An 18,277-nucleotide genomic window follows, 5' to 3' on the forward strand; every position below is an offset into this window, starting at 1 on the left:
ATTTCACAATACTTCCAAAATAGGCCAGTAATGAAAATGATTAAAGACTGGATGAAACCTGTGGAGAACCATGATGTTCCTTACAAGTTGCACGAAACAACTCGTGCAGATTGGGAAGTCGGAGGTCCCACTGTTCGTCAAGGGTCAATCAAATTCTTCACAGATGGCTCAAAAGTTGGAATAAAAACGGGAGCGGGAATCTACGGCCCTGGAATACAAATTTCAGTGGCGATGGGACACTATCCTACGGTGTTTCAAGCAGAGATTCTTGCTATTTTGAAATGCGCAAATATCTGCCTTGAGAGAAAATACAGATATGCAAATATTTGTATTTTCTCAGATAGTCAAGCTGCACTAAAAGCATTGTGCGCTTACAAATGTACTTCAAAGCTTGTCTGGGAATGCATTCTTTCACTGCGCAGGCTGTGCCAAGGGAACTCAGTAAACTTATACTGGGTTCCAGGTCACTGCGGCATTGAAGGAAATGAAATGGCAGACGAGCTTGCTAAAAGTGGTTCCAATTTACAATTTGTTGGTCCAGAACCATTCTGCGGAATATCAAACTGTACAATTAAAATGGATCTGAAATGCTGGGCTGAGCAGAGGGTGATATCCAATTGGATGGATGTCAAAAATTGCAATCAGTCAAAACGATTTATAACACCAAATGCTTATAAAACCAAAAAGCTCTTAGAGCTCAACAAGAGAGCTCTATGTACATACACTGGCCTAGTAACTGGACACTGTCCGAGCAGGTATCACTTGAAAAATATTGGCCATATTCAGAGTGATATCTGTCGTTTCTGTAATACGGAACGTGAAACCTCGGAACATCTGCTTTGCAGTTGTGGTGCTTTATACACGCGCAGGCAAAGATTTCTAAATAGTGGTTGCTTGCAACCCAGTGAGATCTGGTCTGCAGAACCTGGGAAGGTCTTGGGGTTTATTAATTCCATTGCACCTGATTGGGAGACGACGCGTCGTGGCAGAAGCTGATAACTTGACACATGGTAATTAGCTGGCTAGATGCGAATATCAAAACGGGACATGCCACAAAAGTTCAGCTTATTGGACGCAGTGGCTTAAATTCCCCAACAGGGGAGGAAAAAAAAATATATATATATAATATAGGCTAACATGGTCATTTTTACAAAACTGGCCATAACTCAGTAACAAAAAAAAGTACATTCCAAAAATTTCAGCGATCAAAGCTTATAAAACTACCATCTCAAAAATATTTTTTTGAAAATTTTCCGCGAGTTCGGGCATAGTTTTTCCGGCTCTTCTTTATGAATTATCTTATCGGTGGAAAAATTTGTGGAAAACTTTTTCCACTTCATATTTGAATTCTTGAGAAAACTTGCTTTGGTTTTTACCAACAAACTTTGTTTCTACGATGCTTCGTGCTTTAGTTATGATTTTTCAAAGAAAAGGCTTATACGGCACATTCGGACATTTTTCAACAAAATTGGCCATAACTCGAAAACGAAAAAAAAGTGCATTCCAAAAATTTCAGCGATTAAAGCTATTAAAATAACCTTCTCAAAAATATGTTTTCGAAAATTCTGCACGAGTTCCAACATAGTTTTTTCGGATTTTCTTTACGAATTTTCTCAACTGTGGAAAGTTTTGTGGGAAACTTTTTCCAGTTCATATTTTTTTTTGGCTCTTAAGAAAATTTGCTTTCATTTTCTAAAAAAAAACTTTGTTTCGACGCTGCTTCTTTCTTAAGTTATGATTTTTCAAAGTAAGTAGTGTCAGGGGAAAACAAAAAATCCACCTGACTTTTCCGGAAAAATAGGCGATCCTGAATTTTTCTCAATTTTTTTTTGTTCGTATATCCATAAGCCCTGCCTGTGGAAAAAGTTTCATGAAAATCTGAGACCCTGCGGCCCAATTTGTACGATAATAAAAAAAATGCCCAGCTCGATGTGATTTTGATGTGTTATTTAAAAATTTAAAGAATATCGCACCAATAACTCAAAATGATATGATATCTGTTATTGTTCTTGTTAAAATATCTGAAAATTTCTAGAAAAGAACAAATATAGCTCTTCTGCACGAAATGGAACACATACACCCATAGAGATGGTTCAATGTTAGTGAAATGACATGTGCCCCTTTCTGAGCTGGGGAAACGAAGAACCTCATGCTCTTTTTGCCATAATATTCATAACAGTGAGCCGCAGTTGAGTGATAAGCATTGCCGCCTGTGAATCCTAGGGTCGTGGGTTCGATGCTGGATATTGGCAATTTTTTTAATTTTTTTTAAGAAAAAGGTCGACATATTTTGTCTGCTATTGTTTTGATCTAAAAATATCTTAACGGGCTATTATTGAGCACTTCTTCATTCTAGATTTTGAATTTATTTCTGCTGTTTTACCTCTTATCTCAATCAAACCAATATCAGTTTTTGTTTTTCAGTAATTCAATTATAAATAACTGATTGTGTTATTCGTTAGATTTTCTCATCCACTCGGAAAGAGAGCTCAAATCCGTTGACAGCTCAGAAACGTGCGTGACTTTTTGTAACGCGCACGCCCACACACATACACCGCATCTCATGCCACATACACACAGCCACGCATACAGACATTTGCTCAGTTCGTCGAGCTGAGTTGATTGGTACATGAGACTCCGCTCTCCGGGTCTCGGATAGAAAGTTGGTTATACGTGGCCCATACAGGCCATTTTTTTTTAAAGTAGAGCTGACTTAAAGATAAACATCTTGAAATCCCGCTTCAACAGTGCAATAGAACTTCAGACCCACAAATCTCAAGGGCAAGCTTCAAACAACAATGCATTTCATTATTATGTTCTTGCTCACTTGTAATAAGCTTAAAATGAGAAGATCAGGTGCGCTAGTTTTGTTTACTAAGAGATTTGTGTGCTCGAAATCGTGAGTAGGTGCCAAATTTGGTCATTGTAGTGGCCATTTTGGGATACTAACAAGTCTGTCCTTAGATTATCAATAATTCCAGAACTCCAGAAAAAAAAAACTCTCAAGAATTAAACTATTCACTCAAATTAGGACTTTCCCAAGTAACAATGAATGCTGAATAGTGAGAGTATTAGCTGAGCAATAACTGGCCAATGGTGTCGATGGCTGAACACAACGACAACTGAATATTGGGCTGAAGTATGGCTTGTTCAACCTCTTAAATCAGCAAATCATAGATGGCTGAATATTAAGTTGAAAAGAATATTATTCAGGGTAGCCAGCTTTAGCACATACACCAACATGCAGAATTAATCATCTGTTGTTCAACCTATAATTAAATAATTGTACCTGAACCCAAGCTTGCTTTCGTGAAGTCCACATCGCTTCTTCAGCCTCAATACAGACTTGGTTCAACTTATGTTCTTGACTATTAAGACACAACAAGTAATGCTCTTGTTCTCGAGGATATGCATACAAGTGTGTGTGGTGTAGGTGCTAAAGTGAGTGATAACTCAGGAGGTCCGAGTTCAATTCCCAGTTTTCCCACAGATTACTTTGTACATTCCTAAACATCCCTTCTCGGAATAGACGCAGCTCACGAAAGTGTTTTTATTTTATTTCTACACAATTATTAAGTTTAATTGATTTCTGATTAAGCGCATATTATGCCTTAAATCAGCCTCTCAATGAACCTCAAATAAGCTAAAGGTTGAATAAAATCACCAAAATAAGATGTTTAGGAGCTAAATAAAGGATTATACCTCTAGTGGTCAGCATTTGTTCAAATGAAGGTTGATTTAAAATAATTGGAGAAACGTTTGTACAGCATCAAATTGTTACCTGGGTTATCTATAATTATTGAACTTTTTCGCACTCGATAACCACTAGTAATTTCTCCATTTTTTCTTTTCTAAGAGCACCGTTTGAATGGGTAATTTATGTGATTTTTATTCATGGAATACCAAAACAACATGGAAAGAGAACCACTTTTACGAACCATAAGCTGTTGAAGAGTGTAGTACCTCAAAATTTACAAATTTTAAATAGTATTCAATTCACAAACATGTGCAATAAACCTGGGATTTCCCTATGAATGAAGTCCTCCAGCGACACCTTAAAAAATTCCTTCAGGTATTCCTTCAGGAATTCCTCAAAGGACTTCTCCAGGAATTTCTTTTCCATGCATTCCTTCATTGACGTCTTGTGGGGTCCCGATAGTGATTTTTTCAGGGTTTGTTCTAAGAAATGCTTCTGCAGATCCTCCCACGATTCCTTCAGAAATGTTTGCAGATGCCTCTGCAACGATGCATCGAAGAATTCTTTTCAGGAATTTTGCGATATATGGGAATATGGCTTCCTTCAGTGATGCTATCATGGATTGCTCCAGAAATTCCTAAAAGAATTTCTTCAGGAATTTTTCGCAAAGGAATTTTACCAATTATCGTTTTAGGTGTTTCTTCAATCAATCCCTCAGAGATTTATTCAGATTTTTTTCTAATGATACCTACAGATAGTCTTCCAGGAATATGTATATGAAGCGTTTATGAAGCTTCCGGAATCCTGCTGGAAATTCTTCAGGAATTACTCCAGAAATTGTTTAGGGATTCTCTTGGGAATTCTTCTTTTGTTGCATCCAGGATTTCTCCTGTTTTTGTTTCAGAAATACCTCAAAGGATTCGTCCAGGAATTCCTCCAAGGATTCCTCCAGAAATTTATAAAAAGATTCCTCCAGGAATTTCTCCAGAGATTATCCAGGATTTCCCGTAGAGATTCCTCCAGGAATTACTTTAAAAATACAAACAGGAATTGTTTCAGGAATGTATCCAAGCTTTCATCCTTAGATTCCTCCAGAAATTATTACAACAGGGATTTCTCCTAGAATTCCTACCACATTTTTTCCAGGAGTTTATCTAGGAATTTCTCCAGGAATTCCTTCAAGAGTTTCTCCTGGAGTTCCTCCAGAGATTCGTTCAGGAATTCTTCCAGGAGTTTGTCCAGGGAATTCTCTAGGGATTCCTCCAGCAATTCCTCCAGAAATTTCTCTAGGAATTCCTCTAGGGATTTTTCAGAATTTCTTCCAGAGATTACTCTAGAAATTGCTTCAGGGATTCCTCCAGGAGCTTCTCAGGCATTTATCCGGAAATTCTTCGAGGAATTCCTCCAGGAATTGTTCATCTCTCAGGAGTTACTTCAGGGATTCCACCAGGATTTCCAACACGAATTGCTTCATAAATATCTCCATGAACTTCCCCCAACGATTCCTCTTGGATCTGCTTAAGGGATTTCTTCAGGAGTTCTCCAGGCATTGGCGTGTCTAGGATTTTTTCCTAGGGGGTGCCTAGGGAGTGCCAGTTTAGTATCTACCAGATTTTTTTTTGTAAAGGGAAATACCGATCCACGCTCAATTTCTTAGTATAATGATATACTGCGTCGCGGGAAAAATTAGCCCGTAAATTTAAACGCGATGTATTATAAAGAACAGTTTTTTTTCGAAAATCCAAACCGTTGTACTGATTAAACACTTTCTTCGCCATGTGAGATTTGAAAACAAGATTGCGTATAATACATGGAATCTTCATTTTCAGTTTGAACAATTATCGCGACAACCTCTTTGTTTTGAGGATAGAAAATTGATTGATTGAGAGTCGGTTTTCTCGGTAGAGCCATGCAAGCGATAGTGTGGAATGCGGAATCAGATTAGCTTGAGAATTTTCGAATGGCTGACAATTTTCAGGTAAGAGTGATGGAAGTGCGAGTGAAAAATCCGGGATCAGAATCGCGCTACAATATTCGTTGGTCAGTCGGTTTTCTCGATAGGGCGATGGAAGTGCGAGTGGAAAATCCGGGATCAGAATCGCGCTACAATATTCGTTGGTCAGTCGGTTTTCTCGGTAGGGCGATGGAAGTGCGAGTGAAAAATCCGGGTTGAGAATCGCGCTACAATAATCGTAGATCAGTCGGTTTCCACGGTAGGGCGATGGAAACGCGAGCATGAAATCCGGGATCAGTGGTCATCGTGATCAAATAAATCATAATCGTGATGAAGACCGCGACGTGTATTTCCATATAACTAGTGGATCATATCACCTAACAGAGGTGGCTCCTAGATCCACACCTTACCCTACCCTACTAACCACCATTCCTTCCCGTGACAACTGTGGGGATGCTGTGGATTCCACGGTTTCTAGTAGCAACGGTTGTCGAACTAACATTCCTTCCCTTTCCTGATGACCGTAAGGACGTGGCCAGCGCCGTTATTGACTTTAAATAGCTGAACTCTCGAATTGTGTACATTGAGAATGGTTAGCTAGTCCCAAGCATTCACATTCATTGGCTCTCTGTGCAACTTCGATTGTTCTGGTCAATCACGGAGTAGCAACTACGATGTGTACGGTTATCTTTGCTTTGCTTTGCTTTGCTAGAAAATTGATTGATTGATTTGTCTTTATTTAAGAGACTTTCAGCCCTTGGCTGGTTTGTCTCTGAATAGAAAACAATCAGGTCCGTAAAAATATATTTTCGAAGCACTTATTAGAAGTGTTAATCTCGGAAACTATTATAAAATATCCTCAAATTTGCGTGTAACTTGTATTATAGTTCCGTTCTAAAGCTTCACGAACATATTATCAATCCAGTTGAAACCTGGAATTTGGTGCGAGCGAACTTCGATTTTTTTTTTTCCCAGCCCCGGCACTTGCAATTTTTCGTCAGTTGCTTTTCCCCCGAGAGCAACTGACACTGACCCTCTTCTGAGCCCCATGGCTCAAACGGACCCGGATACCTGGACATCGGCGAACTGCTACTCATAATGGACCCCCAATCGGACTGGAAAGGAACAACGGCCATCCATCATCATCCTTGTGCCCATCATTCTACTAGGTATAAAAGTAGAAAAAGTGAAAGCAGCAGAAAGACAACCAGTTCGATAAAGTAGAATAGAATCTAGTCGCTGTACAAAATGTAAGTGCAGCTGTCAATTGAAATTGCTCACGTAGTGCCCCAGTGGACAATAGAGCTGTAAATTAGGTTAAGTGATTAAGAATAAAAAAAACTTCGATTTTTCTCTTCGCCCTTCGGGATTCTGATGGTCGCACCAAATTCCAATTTCGGCTGGATTGATATTATTTCAGGTGAAGGGAATGGTATATAAAGCTGAGATTTTGACTTACGTAAAACCAACATTGTAGTAATCAGTCAAAATTTCGGCTCCATACATTTCGGATAATCGATTCTGGTTTATACGTATAACACAAGACATTTGTGTTCTCGGCAGAACATTCTTTTGGTAATTCCTCAGGAAATATTTCCGTCAATTTATTTGGAAATTGTTTAGCAATTTATTTCGATCGAGATTTGTTTTGGTAATCACTCAGTAATTTCTTTGGGTTTTGTAAATTTCTTCGGTTATATCTTCGGATCCTCTTCGGCAATTTCATTAAGAATTGTATTTGGTAATAAGTTTGGAATTTGGTACTAAGCACCTTCCACGCCTCCTTTGAAAATTTCATTGGCAATTATTTTGGAAATTTCTTTGGCAATTTTGTTAGGAGTTTATTTGGCTTTTTTATTTCATTCGAAATGTTTTCACGGGAGTTCCTTTACAAATTTTATTGTAGTGTTTCAAGCATTATTTTGTTAATGTCAGCAATTTTATTGATATTTGCTTTTTAAAATTCTCCAATTACGCTTCTGGTAATTCCTTTCGGAATTCTTTTAGTGAAGCCTTTAGTAATTCATTCAACAATGACTCTGGGAACTTCTTCACATTTTTTTTTGGAAATGTCTTGGGCAAGTCATTTTTTTTTGTGATTTTCGTCGATTTTTGAACTTTCATTATCTATGCTATTCCTTCGCCAATTCCTTCGAGAACTGCTTCGGAAATTCTTTTATAAATCGCTTCGATAATTTTAATGATAATTCTTTAGACAATTTCTACAGTAATTATGTAAGGAATTCCTGCAGCAGATGAATTCGGACTATCTTCGGCAATTCCGATGTTACTTGCATTAGCATTAGCATTAGCATTAGCATTAGCATTAAGCGAGTCACACAAATTCGTAGGTGGTACAGTCCTAGACCGCTGTTATGAGGGTTGCCTCCTTCCCGTCTGAACCAAAGCACAAAGATTTGGGACTAATCTCTGACTCTTAGACAAGACTGACGCAATCCTCCAATGGTCTAGCGCTGTCCTGGCCACGTCCTTGCGACTGCTGGGGAATGGGAAAGGATGGTTAGTTTTGGACACCTATGAAAAATGTAGACAACTCTACGATCTCTCAGGCCTAGGTGTCACGGGAATTTGGGTGTTGTTAGTGGAAGGGTAAACTGCAAAGGATACTCTTGGTCAACGTTCAGGCACACCATTGTTAGCCTTCTTCGAATCAGTTGTCTGCTCGAATCATCCTTGTTTCCTTGTCGTCTTGATGGTATTTGGTTGAATTACTAGATTGTTCGGTTGATAATCTGAAATATAAAATAATATTAACATTGCACGTCGAATAAAATACATATCAGTGCTACGCTCGCCCTAGTTACATATTTTTCAATATTTTTTTATATTATTCGATGAATTTACCTGAATCATGCTGAAATAAAATGTTAATTAGCAGTACATTGAAAAAAAAAAAAAAAAAAAAAAAAAAAAAAAAAAAAAAAAAAAAAAAGTACATCTAGAAACGTTTCGGATTTACAATTAAAATATTGATATGTTGTTATATGGTAAATTATAAAGTATTAACTAAATTCATCAAATTCAATTGAAATGATAGAAGCATCCACCCATCCTCCCACACATCTAAATGCGCTAAGAAGAATTTTACTACTTTTATTTGTTTTGACTGAAATGCGCATTAAATGTTTGCTTCTATCATTTTATATGTTTGTGTTCGTAGTTTGTGTGTATGGACTGAATGTTGTTTTGAAAAGAGTATTCTAAGGTGTGTATGTGAATTATGTTTGTATAGTACGTGCTTGCATGTGTTTTTTCTTGTTTCAAATGATAGAAGCATCCACCCATCCTCCCTCACATCTAGATGCACATTGAGTAAAAAAAAAAAAAAAAATCTGAAATTTTCCTTGGGTTATTACCTACTTATTACTTATTTTGCAAAAGTTACTTTATTGGCTGAAATGTGCATCATATGTTTGCTTCTATCATTTTGTGTGTGTGTGTGTGTGTGTGTGTGTGTGTGTGTGTGTGTGTGTGTGTGTGTGTGTGTGTGTGTGTGTGTGTGTAAGTGTGTGCGCGTTAATGTGTGGTTGTGCGTGTGTGTATGCTTTCACAAATGGTTGTGTTGAGGCTGTTTGCGTATGTGACAGTATGATTGTGAATATGTGTATGGATTGTGTTGCTGTAAATTTGTAAGTGTACATTTATGGAATGGTGAACTCGTTGGTTGAAAGATGTTTCGCTATCGAAGAACAAGACGACCAAATTGACAGTTGACAGTTGACAGATGATTACAGTAATCCAAAGTGTGGTGTGTGTGTGTATATATATGTGTGTGTGTGTGTGTGTGTGTGTGTGTGTGTGTGTGTGTGTGTGTGTGTGTGTGGGTGGGTATGTGTGTGTGTGTGTGTGTGTGTGTGTGTGTGTGTGTGTGTGTGTGTGTGTGTGTGTGTGTGTGTGTGAGAGCGTGTCTGTGAAGGTGTTTGCTTGTGCGTATTTATGTATGCGTTCATGTTCCATTTCGTGTACGTGTGGTAATGACTGCAATTACCTTTTTCAAGAGTTGTTTTCCTCATCCTCTGATGCAGACTCAGGAACGTTATATAGGTCTTCTATTTTTTTGTTAAATTTTTCTTTATCTCCAGCTAACTCATACCATTCATCCACCGATATATTATCGAATCTCCAAAGACTCTGTGCTATGGTGTCCCACCATGTGAAAGAAGGCCTTCCGCGTTTACGATACGGTAATCTGTATTCCGCTGCTAGTTTTAGAAGGTGGTTCTCCGGCCTTCTGATGATGTGGCCCCAATACCGCAGCTGCAAGATTCTGATCCATTTTGTAATTGATCTTGGGGAGCTTGGGCTTGATGATTGTCCGTCCGTATCGCAGAGTCCTTTGATTTGACCGAATATCTGTTTCTCGTATCGCCGCAAAGAGTTTCTGGATCTTTTAGTTAGAACCATTGCTTGAGTTCCATAAGCTATGGTTGGTGATACAATCGTCTCGTATATTACTTTCCCTAATTTCAATGAGGGTTTACGTTCCTTGACAAACTCCAATATTGCTTTCGATGCACATACGGCGTCTTTCGATCTCTTCCGGGTTGTCAGAGGCCTATGAAGCCTTTCTGTAATCGGAACTCCAAGGTGGTAGATCGTTTTGACGGTTTTATAAACGATCCCATCAATCTTCACCTCAGCTGGCGATTCCCCTCCCGGGGAGCGCACAAGCACCTGACACTTTGCATCGTTCAAGTTCAAGTTGACTTTGTCCAGGTGCTTCTTTAGAACAGGAAGTATCTTCTCCAACTCCTCTACTGTTCTTGCAATTATTAATATATCATCTGCATATACCAGAATGATCGGGAACTTAATTCTGCCTTCCTGGTTAAGTTTCAGGAACCCTCCTAGTTCGCTCTCCACTTCAAGCAAAACCTCCTCCATCATCAGGTCGAAAATATACGGAGACAAAGGGCATCCTTGTTTCACGCCTTTCCTTCTCATTTTCGGAGCTGTTTTCTGTCCTTTCCAGAAAATTTGTTGTTTCTCCTCTATCAAGCAGTTGATTACTCTGTTAGCTAATTTTCTCGAGGCTCCTTTTGACTCTAACACCGACGCGAGTGCTTTTAAGCTGATACTGTCGAACGCTTTTTCTATGTCCAGAGACATAACAACCAGATTATCTCCAGCGTTCCATTTCTCCTCCATGATCCGCCGTGCCGTAAATATATGGTCGACCGTTGACCTCTCATTCAGAAAACCGGCTTGGTGGTTCCCTATAGGTGTCGTCTGCTGAATTAGGTGCCCGAGCAGCCAGCTCGCGTAGACTTTATACGCCGCGCTAGCCAATGTAATTTTCCGAAAATCATTAGCTACCTTTGCGTTTTTCTTTTTAGGAATTGGAACACACAGAGTTTTACGCCATCCGTCTGGGATATCGTTTTCTCTCCACACTCTTTTGAGCAGCTTTTTGAACTCCTCGATTGTCGAGCCATCGGCGTATTTGAGCAGCTCAATTTGAATACCGTCCTCACCGGCAACTTTTCCGTTCTTGCAGCCTTTTATTATGGTTTCTATGAAGAACGTATCCGGGTCTTGTGCGTCGTCTGTATCACTCAGCGGCTCCTCAATCAGCACTGGCAATAGATCCTCGCCTTCATCCTCTTGAAATTGAGCCAAAGATATATCCATGGGTTTCCTGTAGGTTCGCCTCTTTTTATTCTGCTTCAGGTACTTATACGTTCGTCTAATTCTTTCCCCAGGTTTATATTGTTGAAGATTTTTGAAGAATTCAAACTCCTCCTTCTCTTCTCTGTCATGATGGACTTTTCTATAGTTATCTTGTGCTTCAATAAATTCCTTTGATCGGCGAGTGCTGAGAGGGTTTCGTTTCTTCCAGAATATCGCTTTTTTTAGATTAGCCAGAGCACGTCTACGATTGGGTGAGCTGGGGATTTTTGCCAGCTTATTTATCGCCACCTTTGCACCGGAACGCAGCTTCGCAGCCAGTGACTCCCATGCTTCCGACGTAGTGATGGATGGGTCCTCGACATCGACCGTTGTCTCCGATAGCTTCTCCTGGTACTTCTTCTTGAAGTCTTCTTCCTGTAAGAGTTTTACATCCCATCCAAATGACTCTTCCAATGTTTGTTTATTTCGTCTTCTCTCTTTGTTTTTGATGTCTTCCGCGATTTGATCTCGAACCAGTGTTTTGAAAGTCAAGAGTTTGTGGTCACTTAGTACTCCATTGACTCGATGTCCTCTCAGTTTTTTCACAAAAACTTTTGAACCACATGTGGTTAAAACGTGGTCAATTTGTGAAGAGTTGTTCTTGGTGAACCATGTGGTAAGCAGCGAAGGGTGCGCCATCGTGTTCCTTGCTACCAGGTTGTGAGTCCTCATGAAAAATTTGAGCTGTATGCCATTTTCATTCGCAACTTCATGTCCCACGAAAGGTCCAATCAACTTTTTCTCTATCTCGACCGTGTCCTTTCCGAGCTGGGCGTTAAAGTCTCCACACATAATAACTCTGTTTTTGTTATTATTGTTTAGAAAAGTTGTTCCTAAATCTCCTAGGAATCTTGCAATACCTTTATTTGGAGCGTGGACGTTAATGATAGAGAAATGCTTCCTCACATTACTCCTCCCGAAAACGACTGTGAGCTTCATGATGTTGTCGCTTACCCGTTCGACATTGTTTATAATAATTCCTGATGCTTTACGTACTAAAGCTGCCAGTCCTCGCTGCTTATTCCCAGGATTTTTATGTATGTGCCACTTGTAGTTATCTGTAATGACCGACTCACAATCCGTGTTCACCTCTTGAAGCAGTGCAACGTGAATGTTTTTCTCCACAAGGATCGCATCAATCTTGTCTCTCTTTTCAGCTCTGCAGCATCCTCTAACATTCCATGAGGCGACATTGATGTGTTCCTCAGACTCTTCTGTCTCTGTTTCCGTAATCGGTGGTGTGTTTGTCGACGAGTTCCTTATCGAGCGTTGATTGTCCTCATTACTTCCTGCCCCAGACCATCCTCTCTGCCGTTTCCTTGTACAGGTAATGCTTCCTATCCGCTGCCTCTCTGCATCAAAATACAGGATTAAGTTCTGTGTCAGGTTGGCTCTCTGTTGCATATCTGGAACCACTTCTACCAGTCTCTCGCATTCTTTATTTGTGACTGTGATCCTTTTGCCCAAAACGTTGGCTCCAGCCAACACAAGTTCCCATGTTGACACGCTCATTCCTTCCAGCCCTGGGGGGCGCGCGGCGTCCTGCAACCATTCGCTATTTCTAGCACAGAACTGATCCACTTCACATTTGAGCAGTTTTTCGTTTAACCCCAATGGTGAAGACATTCTGTCCCGCAATTGATGGCAAATTGGTAGGAGCGGCGAATCCGGGCATTCTTCGAAAAACATCGCATTGTATTTTCTCCCATCTCTAGCCACCAGATGTTTCACTTCAGTCCTCCAAAGATTTCTGGCCGTGGACCATTCATACTCCATGGTTCCGTCCTCGTCCGTGCATTTGACAATGCTGTCGTAATGGTTTGCTGTTGAACTTCGTCCAGAGAAGTCTCCAAAGTCATGATAGTACAGCCAGCATTGTTCCGAACGGCTCGCCTCGCTATTTCCGTATCGATAAATAGCGAGGTTGTGTACCACAACGATTTGTATGCTGAACAATTCGGTCATAGCAAGAATAGATTCCTCTCCTCCCCAACGTTGTCCTCGCTCGATTTCGTTGAGAGCCTGCTCAATTTGTTTAGAGCATTGCTCTCCCATTAGTATTCCTTCAGGATACAGGTATACTGCGTACTGACCTAGTTTTCTCCTCATGTGCATGACCACCAACCTTCTGCAATCTTTGATTGCATCTTGGTAAGCATCACCGAACGTATTGAAACCAAATAATTGGTGCAATAGTGCCCCGAACAAACATCCTCCGTCTCCCGCTATTTCTTCTACTTCAATTCGTTTGTTCATCCCCGTTAGGTCAACATTTTTTCTGTGATCCATACTGCTCAATTTGTACTTATCTTATTTGAGTTTCTTAGAACCAAAATCTTATAAAGATGATAACAGTTATAATAATAATATGTGATAATAACAATAACACTAATAGTAATAATAATGCCAATAATAATTCTTATAGGAATAATAATAACAATAGTAATAATAGTAACAGCAATAGTAATATCAATAATAGTAATATGATAATGATAATAATAATACAGTCATGACCCACTGGTTGGGGGCTTTATAGTTGGGTGGCTTTTTAGTTGGGGCTCCGTTAGTTGAGCTATCAGCCAACTAAAAAGTACCTGGATGTCATAATTCAATGTCAAACTGAAAATGACAACCAATTTGTAATTCCGAGGGGCGAGCTAATGAGTTTTTGGTTTCTTAAACTTTACTGATAATCGAGAAGAATTTCTATTTCATATTTCTTAAAACTAAAACAATATGTACAATTACTTCGAAACAAATGCGAAACATTGGCAATCTTTATTTGGTCGATTGTTGAAAGCGTTTTGTGCTTGCATTTTGGTCCGGGTGGTTTCATAAACATCTATATTTTCACTTCAGCGACTAAAAATGGGTGGAAATAATTATTTCTCGCATTGGCCATATATGTATCTTGCAAAACGTACCAGTTTTGCTCTAAATGTAAAACAAATTGAAAAATTTTACTTTTTACTTCCAATCTAAACATGATTAAAAAAACAATACGCACGCCCCTTGTGCTGCTGTCACTTCACCCAACTAGCGAATCGAATTCGTTGGTTGGGTGGAGGTTGTGGCTCAACGAGCGGGTTCCGACTGTAATAATAATAATAATGATAACAATAATAATGTAATAATAATAACAATTGTTATGATTGTTATAATTATTATTAACAATATAATAATAATAATAATAATAATAAGAATAATAATAATAGTTATAATAATAATAATAATAATAATAATAATAATAATAATAATAATAATAATAATCCGATTGCCCGGGGTAAGTGAAAGTGTCTTGCCGCTAGTTGCAAACAAAAGTTAAAATCTTGATTTTAGTGTGTACCAATATGATCGATTATTCGAAAATTGACACCCCAAGGCATTGTTTTTTTGTCAAAAGTTGAAAATTTCATTTTAATCATCATTGACATAATCATTAATAAGAAATGACGGAAGTTTAGAATGGTTAATCCTCAAACAATCCCCAAAAATCGAAAAATATATTAACAATGGATCTATCGAACCGTTGCCGCGGGTGTCTTTCGAACGACGAGGAGACATTGCGTCCGCTGGAGAACGCTCCAACGGCAAAAATGTTCGAAGATTGCGTCGGACTAAAGGTAAAATAGATGACAACTTTTAAAGATTTATGTTCTTGATTCTCGTCTATGATTGTAGTTATCAACCGGACCCGGTCTGCCAAGGAATATCTGCGGAACGTGCTACGGGAAATGCACATCCTGGAGTAAGTTCAAACAACAATGCTTGGAAACGGATGCTCTGCTGCAGTTTAAGTTTGAACATCTGAAAAAGACCGAGCCATCGGTTGTTGATGATAAGGAGGTTGTGGAACCTGAAGATGATGAAGTGCAACCAATTGCTGATAGAGGTCTGGATAACAACGGCGAAGAATCTCCAGAAACGATAGTAGACGAGGAAAAGGATCTCGAGGAAGAGTACGATATTGTTGCACCAGAGCAAATCGAAACGGGTGTTGAAGAAATTCAAGAGAATGATGAACAAGATATGAATCAGGAAATCGAAATTGAAGTAACTGATGGCGATCCAGATGACGAAGAGTATGACGTTAAGGCAACTGTTGTAGAAGAGTTCTACTTATCGGAAGAGGAACAAACAGTACATGACACGGGGGAAGACATTGAGGAGGAAATTGTACAAGAAGAAGTTGTCAGCGTGGAGAATAGCGAGCAACAGGTTGTTGGGAAAAGGATGGATATCAGCTGTGATAAATGTAGCATGCGGTTCCGTAGTGCCGAGCGCTTCGAAGCACATCAGCGGGAGCATCAAGGGCTGAAGCCGGAAGTTTGTAAGGTATGCAGCGATGAATTCAATAGTGCTAGGGCTCTTTGGCGCCACATGAACAAGCACGGAGATGTCAAGAAGCATGTTTGTAAGGAATGCGGAAAATGTTACAAGTTTGCGACATCTTTGACGCTGCATCGAAAGACGCATCGCGATGAAAAGTTGCACATCTGTGACACATGTGGCAAATCATTCGTCAGAGCTCATGGTCTGAAAAGCCATCTTCTGACCCATGTAAATGAAACTCCTTTCGAATGTGACAAATGTCAGAAGCAGTTCAAAAATCTCACTATGCTACGGAATCACGTAGTTCGAGTTCACGAAGCAATCAAGAACTTCATCTGTTCAGAATGCGACAAACCATTCGCCACGGGAGCCGAGCTGAAGATTCACCAACGAAGCCACACGAACCAAAGGCCTTTCAAATGCTCCAGTTGCAACAAAGCTTTCAAAACCCAGAGTCATCTCTCCGTCCACTTTCGGGCGGCCCACACAAGCGATCGGCCGTACGTATGCGAAATTTGTCCGCGCAAGTTTGCCCACAGTAAAGTTCTGAAGCAGCATCGACTCACCCACGCCGCTGAAGGCCCATGGAAGTGTCACATTTGTGAAAAGACCTTTCGGCAAAGGAAAACTCTAATAGGCCATATGAGTCAACATGAACGCGCGAGTCCAATCGATGAGTTTATTATTGAATCTGTGGTAAAACTTCCAGAAACATTGACAACATTAGAATAAACAGTAGAAATTAAAAGCTTATAACATTTTCAGGTACTTATTTGTCGATTCATTTTTAAAGGTTGAAGAAATGTAAAGAGGAGACACCTCTGTAATAGGAGTGGTCATCAGCAAGAAAGAAATGTACAAAATTTAGTCAAAGTTAGTTACCTTTAATCTCGTCGAGGAACATCTTGCATTTCTTCTTCAACACTTTGGCTGCCTCCACGAAAATGATATCCGGTTTGAGCGCCCCCAAAGACTCCACGTTGTAGATGAAGTGGTTCCTCACCCGGCTCAGCGTTACCGCATCAGCAATCTGCGGGTAGCGGTACACGTTCCGACTGCAGCTGTCATACCGCGCGTCCTTCACGTAAGCCTGGTCATCCTTGTCGATTTCGATGACGCCCGGAGAGAAGCACTTCTGCAGCAGGAGAGCATCCCTCCCCACGACCGGTCGATTCAGACGGATTTCCGGTAGCAGCCGGTATGAAGCAGTTGCCACCGGAGAGAACTTGGCATGATCTTTACCGATTCCCTTCATGGCAAACAACTTGATATCGAATTCGTGTCCTGGCCTCATCTTACTGATCAGGATATCGTCATCGATCGGTCCGACGTCGGCTTCCTTGTAGATGGAGGCCTGATTTCCCACCGGAATCCACTTGATCTGTCCGGAGTAGATGCTGTGATTCTTGTACATGTTGTCATTGTTTGTGATCTCGGTGGAATCCTTGTTCTTCTTAGTGCACTTGACTTTTAGCTCAAACTCCAACGTATCCAATGCATTGGGCGGATCGTTTTCATTCGTTTTGTACTCGAAAAGCCTCGGATCGGCCTTCAGCGGAATCAGACCCCGTCGGTGAGCCAGAACTTCGTCCTGGATTATCGAAGTATTGTTGTAAATATGCACCTTTTCGATTGCCATGCTAGGCACTTCGCTGAGCATCAACCTCCGGAAGGCGTTGGCGATTGCCGGGTTCACGCCGATCATGTCAAACTCCAGCTCGTTTTCCTCGTACCGAACGATAACGATTTGCAGCTGCTTCTTAAATCGCTCAAAATCCCACAATTCGTCCGACAAACCGTAATCGTTGGCATCCTGCTTCAGCTTGTACTCATCCAAGTAGATTCTAGGCTTTTGCGATAGATTTTCCATCGCTTCGGGCATTTTTTTAAACAATTTTCCACAAATAAACACAAAAAATTCACGTGCTTTACTTCGCGCGTGCCGAATACAGCTAGAAATTTTGGAAATTTTCAATTCCGATGTTACTTGCATTGATAAATTTATTTGGAAATTTCATTAGCAATTCTATTGGAAATTTAGGAAACTTCGATTATTACTTTGGGAACTTCTTCGATAATTCCTTTGGAAATCCATTTGCCAAATTTCTAAGAGATTTTCTTCGGGAATTTATTAGAAAAAAATCTTTGGCAGTTCTTTAAAAATTATGTCACGGTGATTCTACGGCGATTACTTTTAGAATTTTTCTAAAGTTTCTTCTTCATCACAGGAATGATTCCGGAAAATTCTTTGAGAATTTATTCGATTTTTATTGTGAATGTTTGTGGAAATTTTTTAAGAATTAATTCTTAAATAAATGCTTATGGCAACTACTTTGAAAGTTTTAAGGTAATTTTGATGGATTTTTTTTCCGCAATTGCTTTGGGAATTTGTCAGGAAAGTTTTCGTGAATTTTATAGGATTTTCTTTGAGCAAGTCTAGTTGAGAATCTCTGAATTTCCAGTTCAGCAATTTACGGAAGCAATATATTTGAATACAATTAAATCATAGAGATTAGCAAAGTTTAATCATGATAAAATTTCCTGAGAAAATTGCAAACAAACTGAAAAAGAAATTGCCGAAATAATTTCAGAGGAATAGCCAT

General features: G+C 39.7%; 3 protein-coding genes across 3 annotated transcripts in view; 2 read left to right on the top strand and 1 right to left on the bottom strand.

Moving 5' to 3' along the window:
- Window positions 1–18,277, top strand: part of LOC109422513 (limbic system-associated membrane protein) — a 531,904-nt gene that overhangs the window by 316,726 nt on the left and 196,901 nt on the right. The gene's annotated exons all lie outside the window — the stretch shown is intronic.
- LOC115258464 (zinc finger protein OZF) lies at window positions 14,721–16,430 on the top strand. The gene is made up of 2 exons (XM_029858580.2): window positions 14,721–14,965; window positions 15,024–16,430. The coding sequence occupies exons 1-2, from the start codon at window positions 14,855–14,857 to the stop codon at window positions 16,404–16,406; spliced, it is 1,494 nt and encodes a 497-aa protein (XP_029714440.2). The 5' UTR covers window positions 14,721–14,854; the 3' UTR covers window positions 16,407–16,430.
- On the bottom strand, window positions 16,538–17,640 carry LOC115258542 (DNA-directed RNA polymerases I and III subunit RPAC1-like). Its single transcript, XM_029858689.2, has one exon. It carries the CDS (start codon window positions 17,554–17,556, stop codon window positions 16,549–16,551), a length of 1,008 nt encoding a protein of 335 aa, XP_029714549.2. The 5' UTR covers window positions 17,557–17,640; the 3' UTR covers window positions 16,538–16,548.

This window comes from Aedes albopictus, chromosome 3, assembly GCF_035046485.1.
Source record: "Aedes albopictus strain Foshan chromosome 3, AalbF5, whole genome shotgun sequence".
Taxonomy (NCBI): domain Eukaryota; kingdom Metazoa; phylum Arthropoda; class Insecta; order Diptera; family Culicidae; genus Aedes; species Aedes albopictus.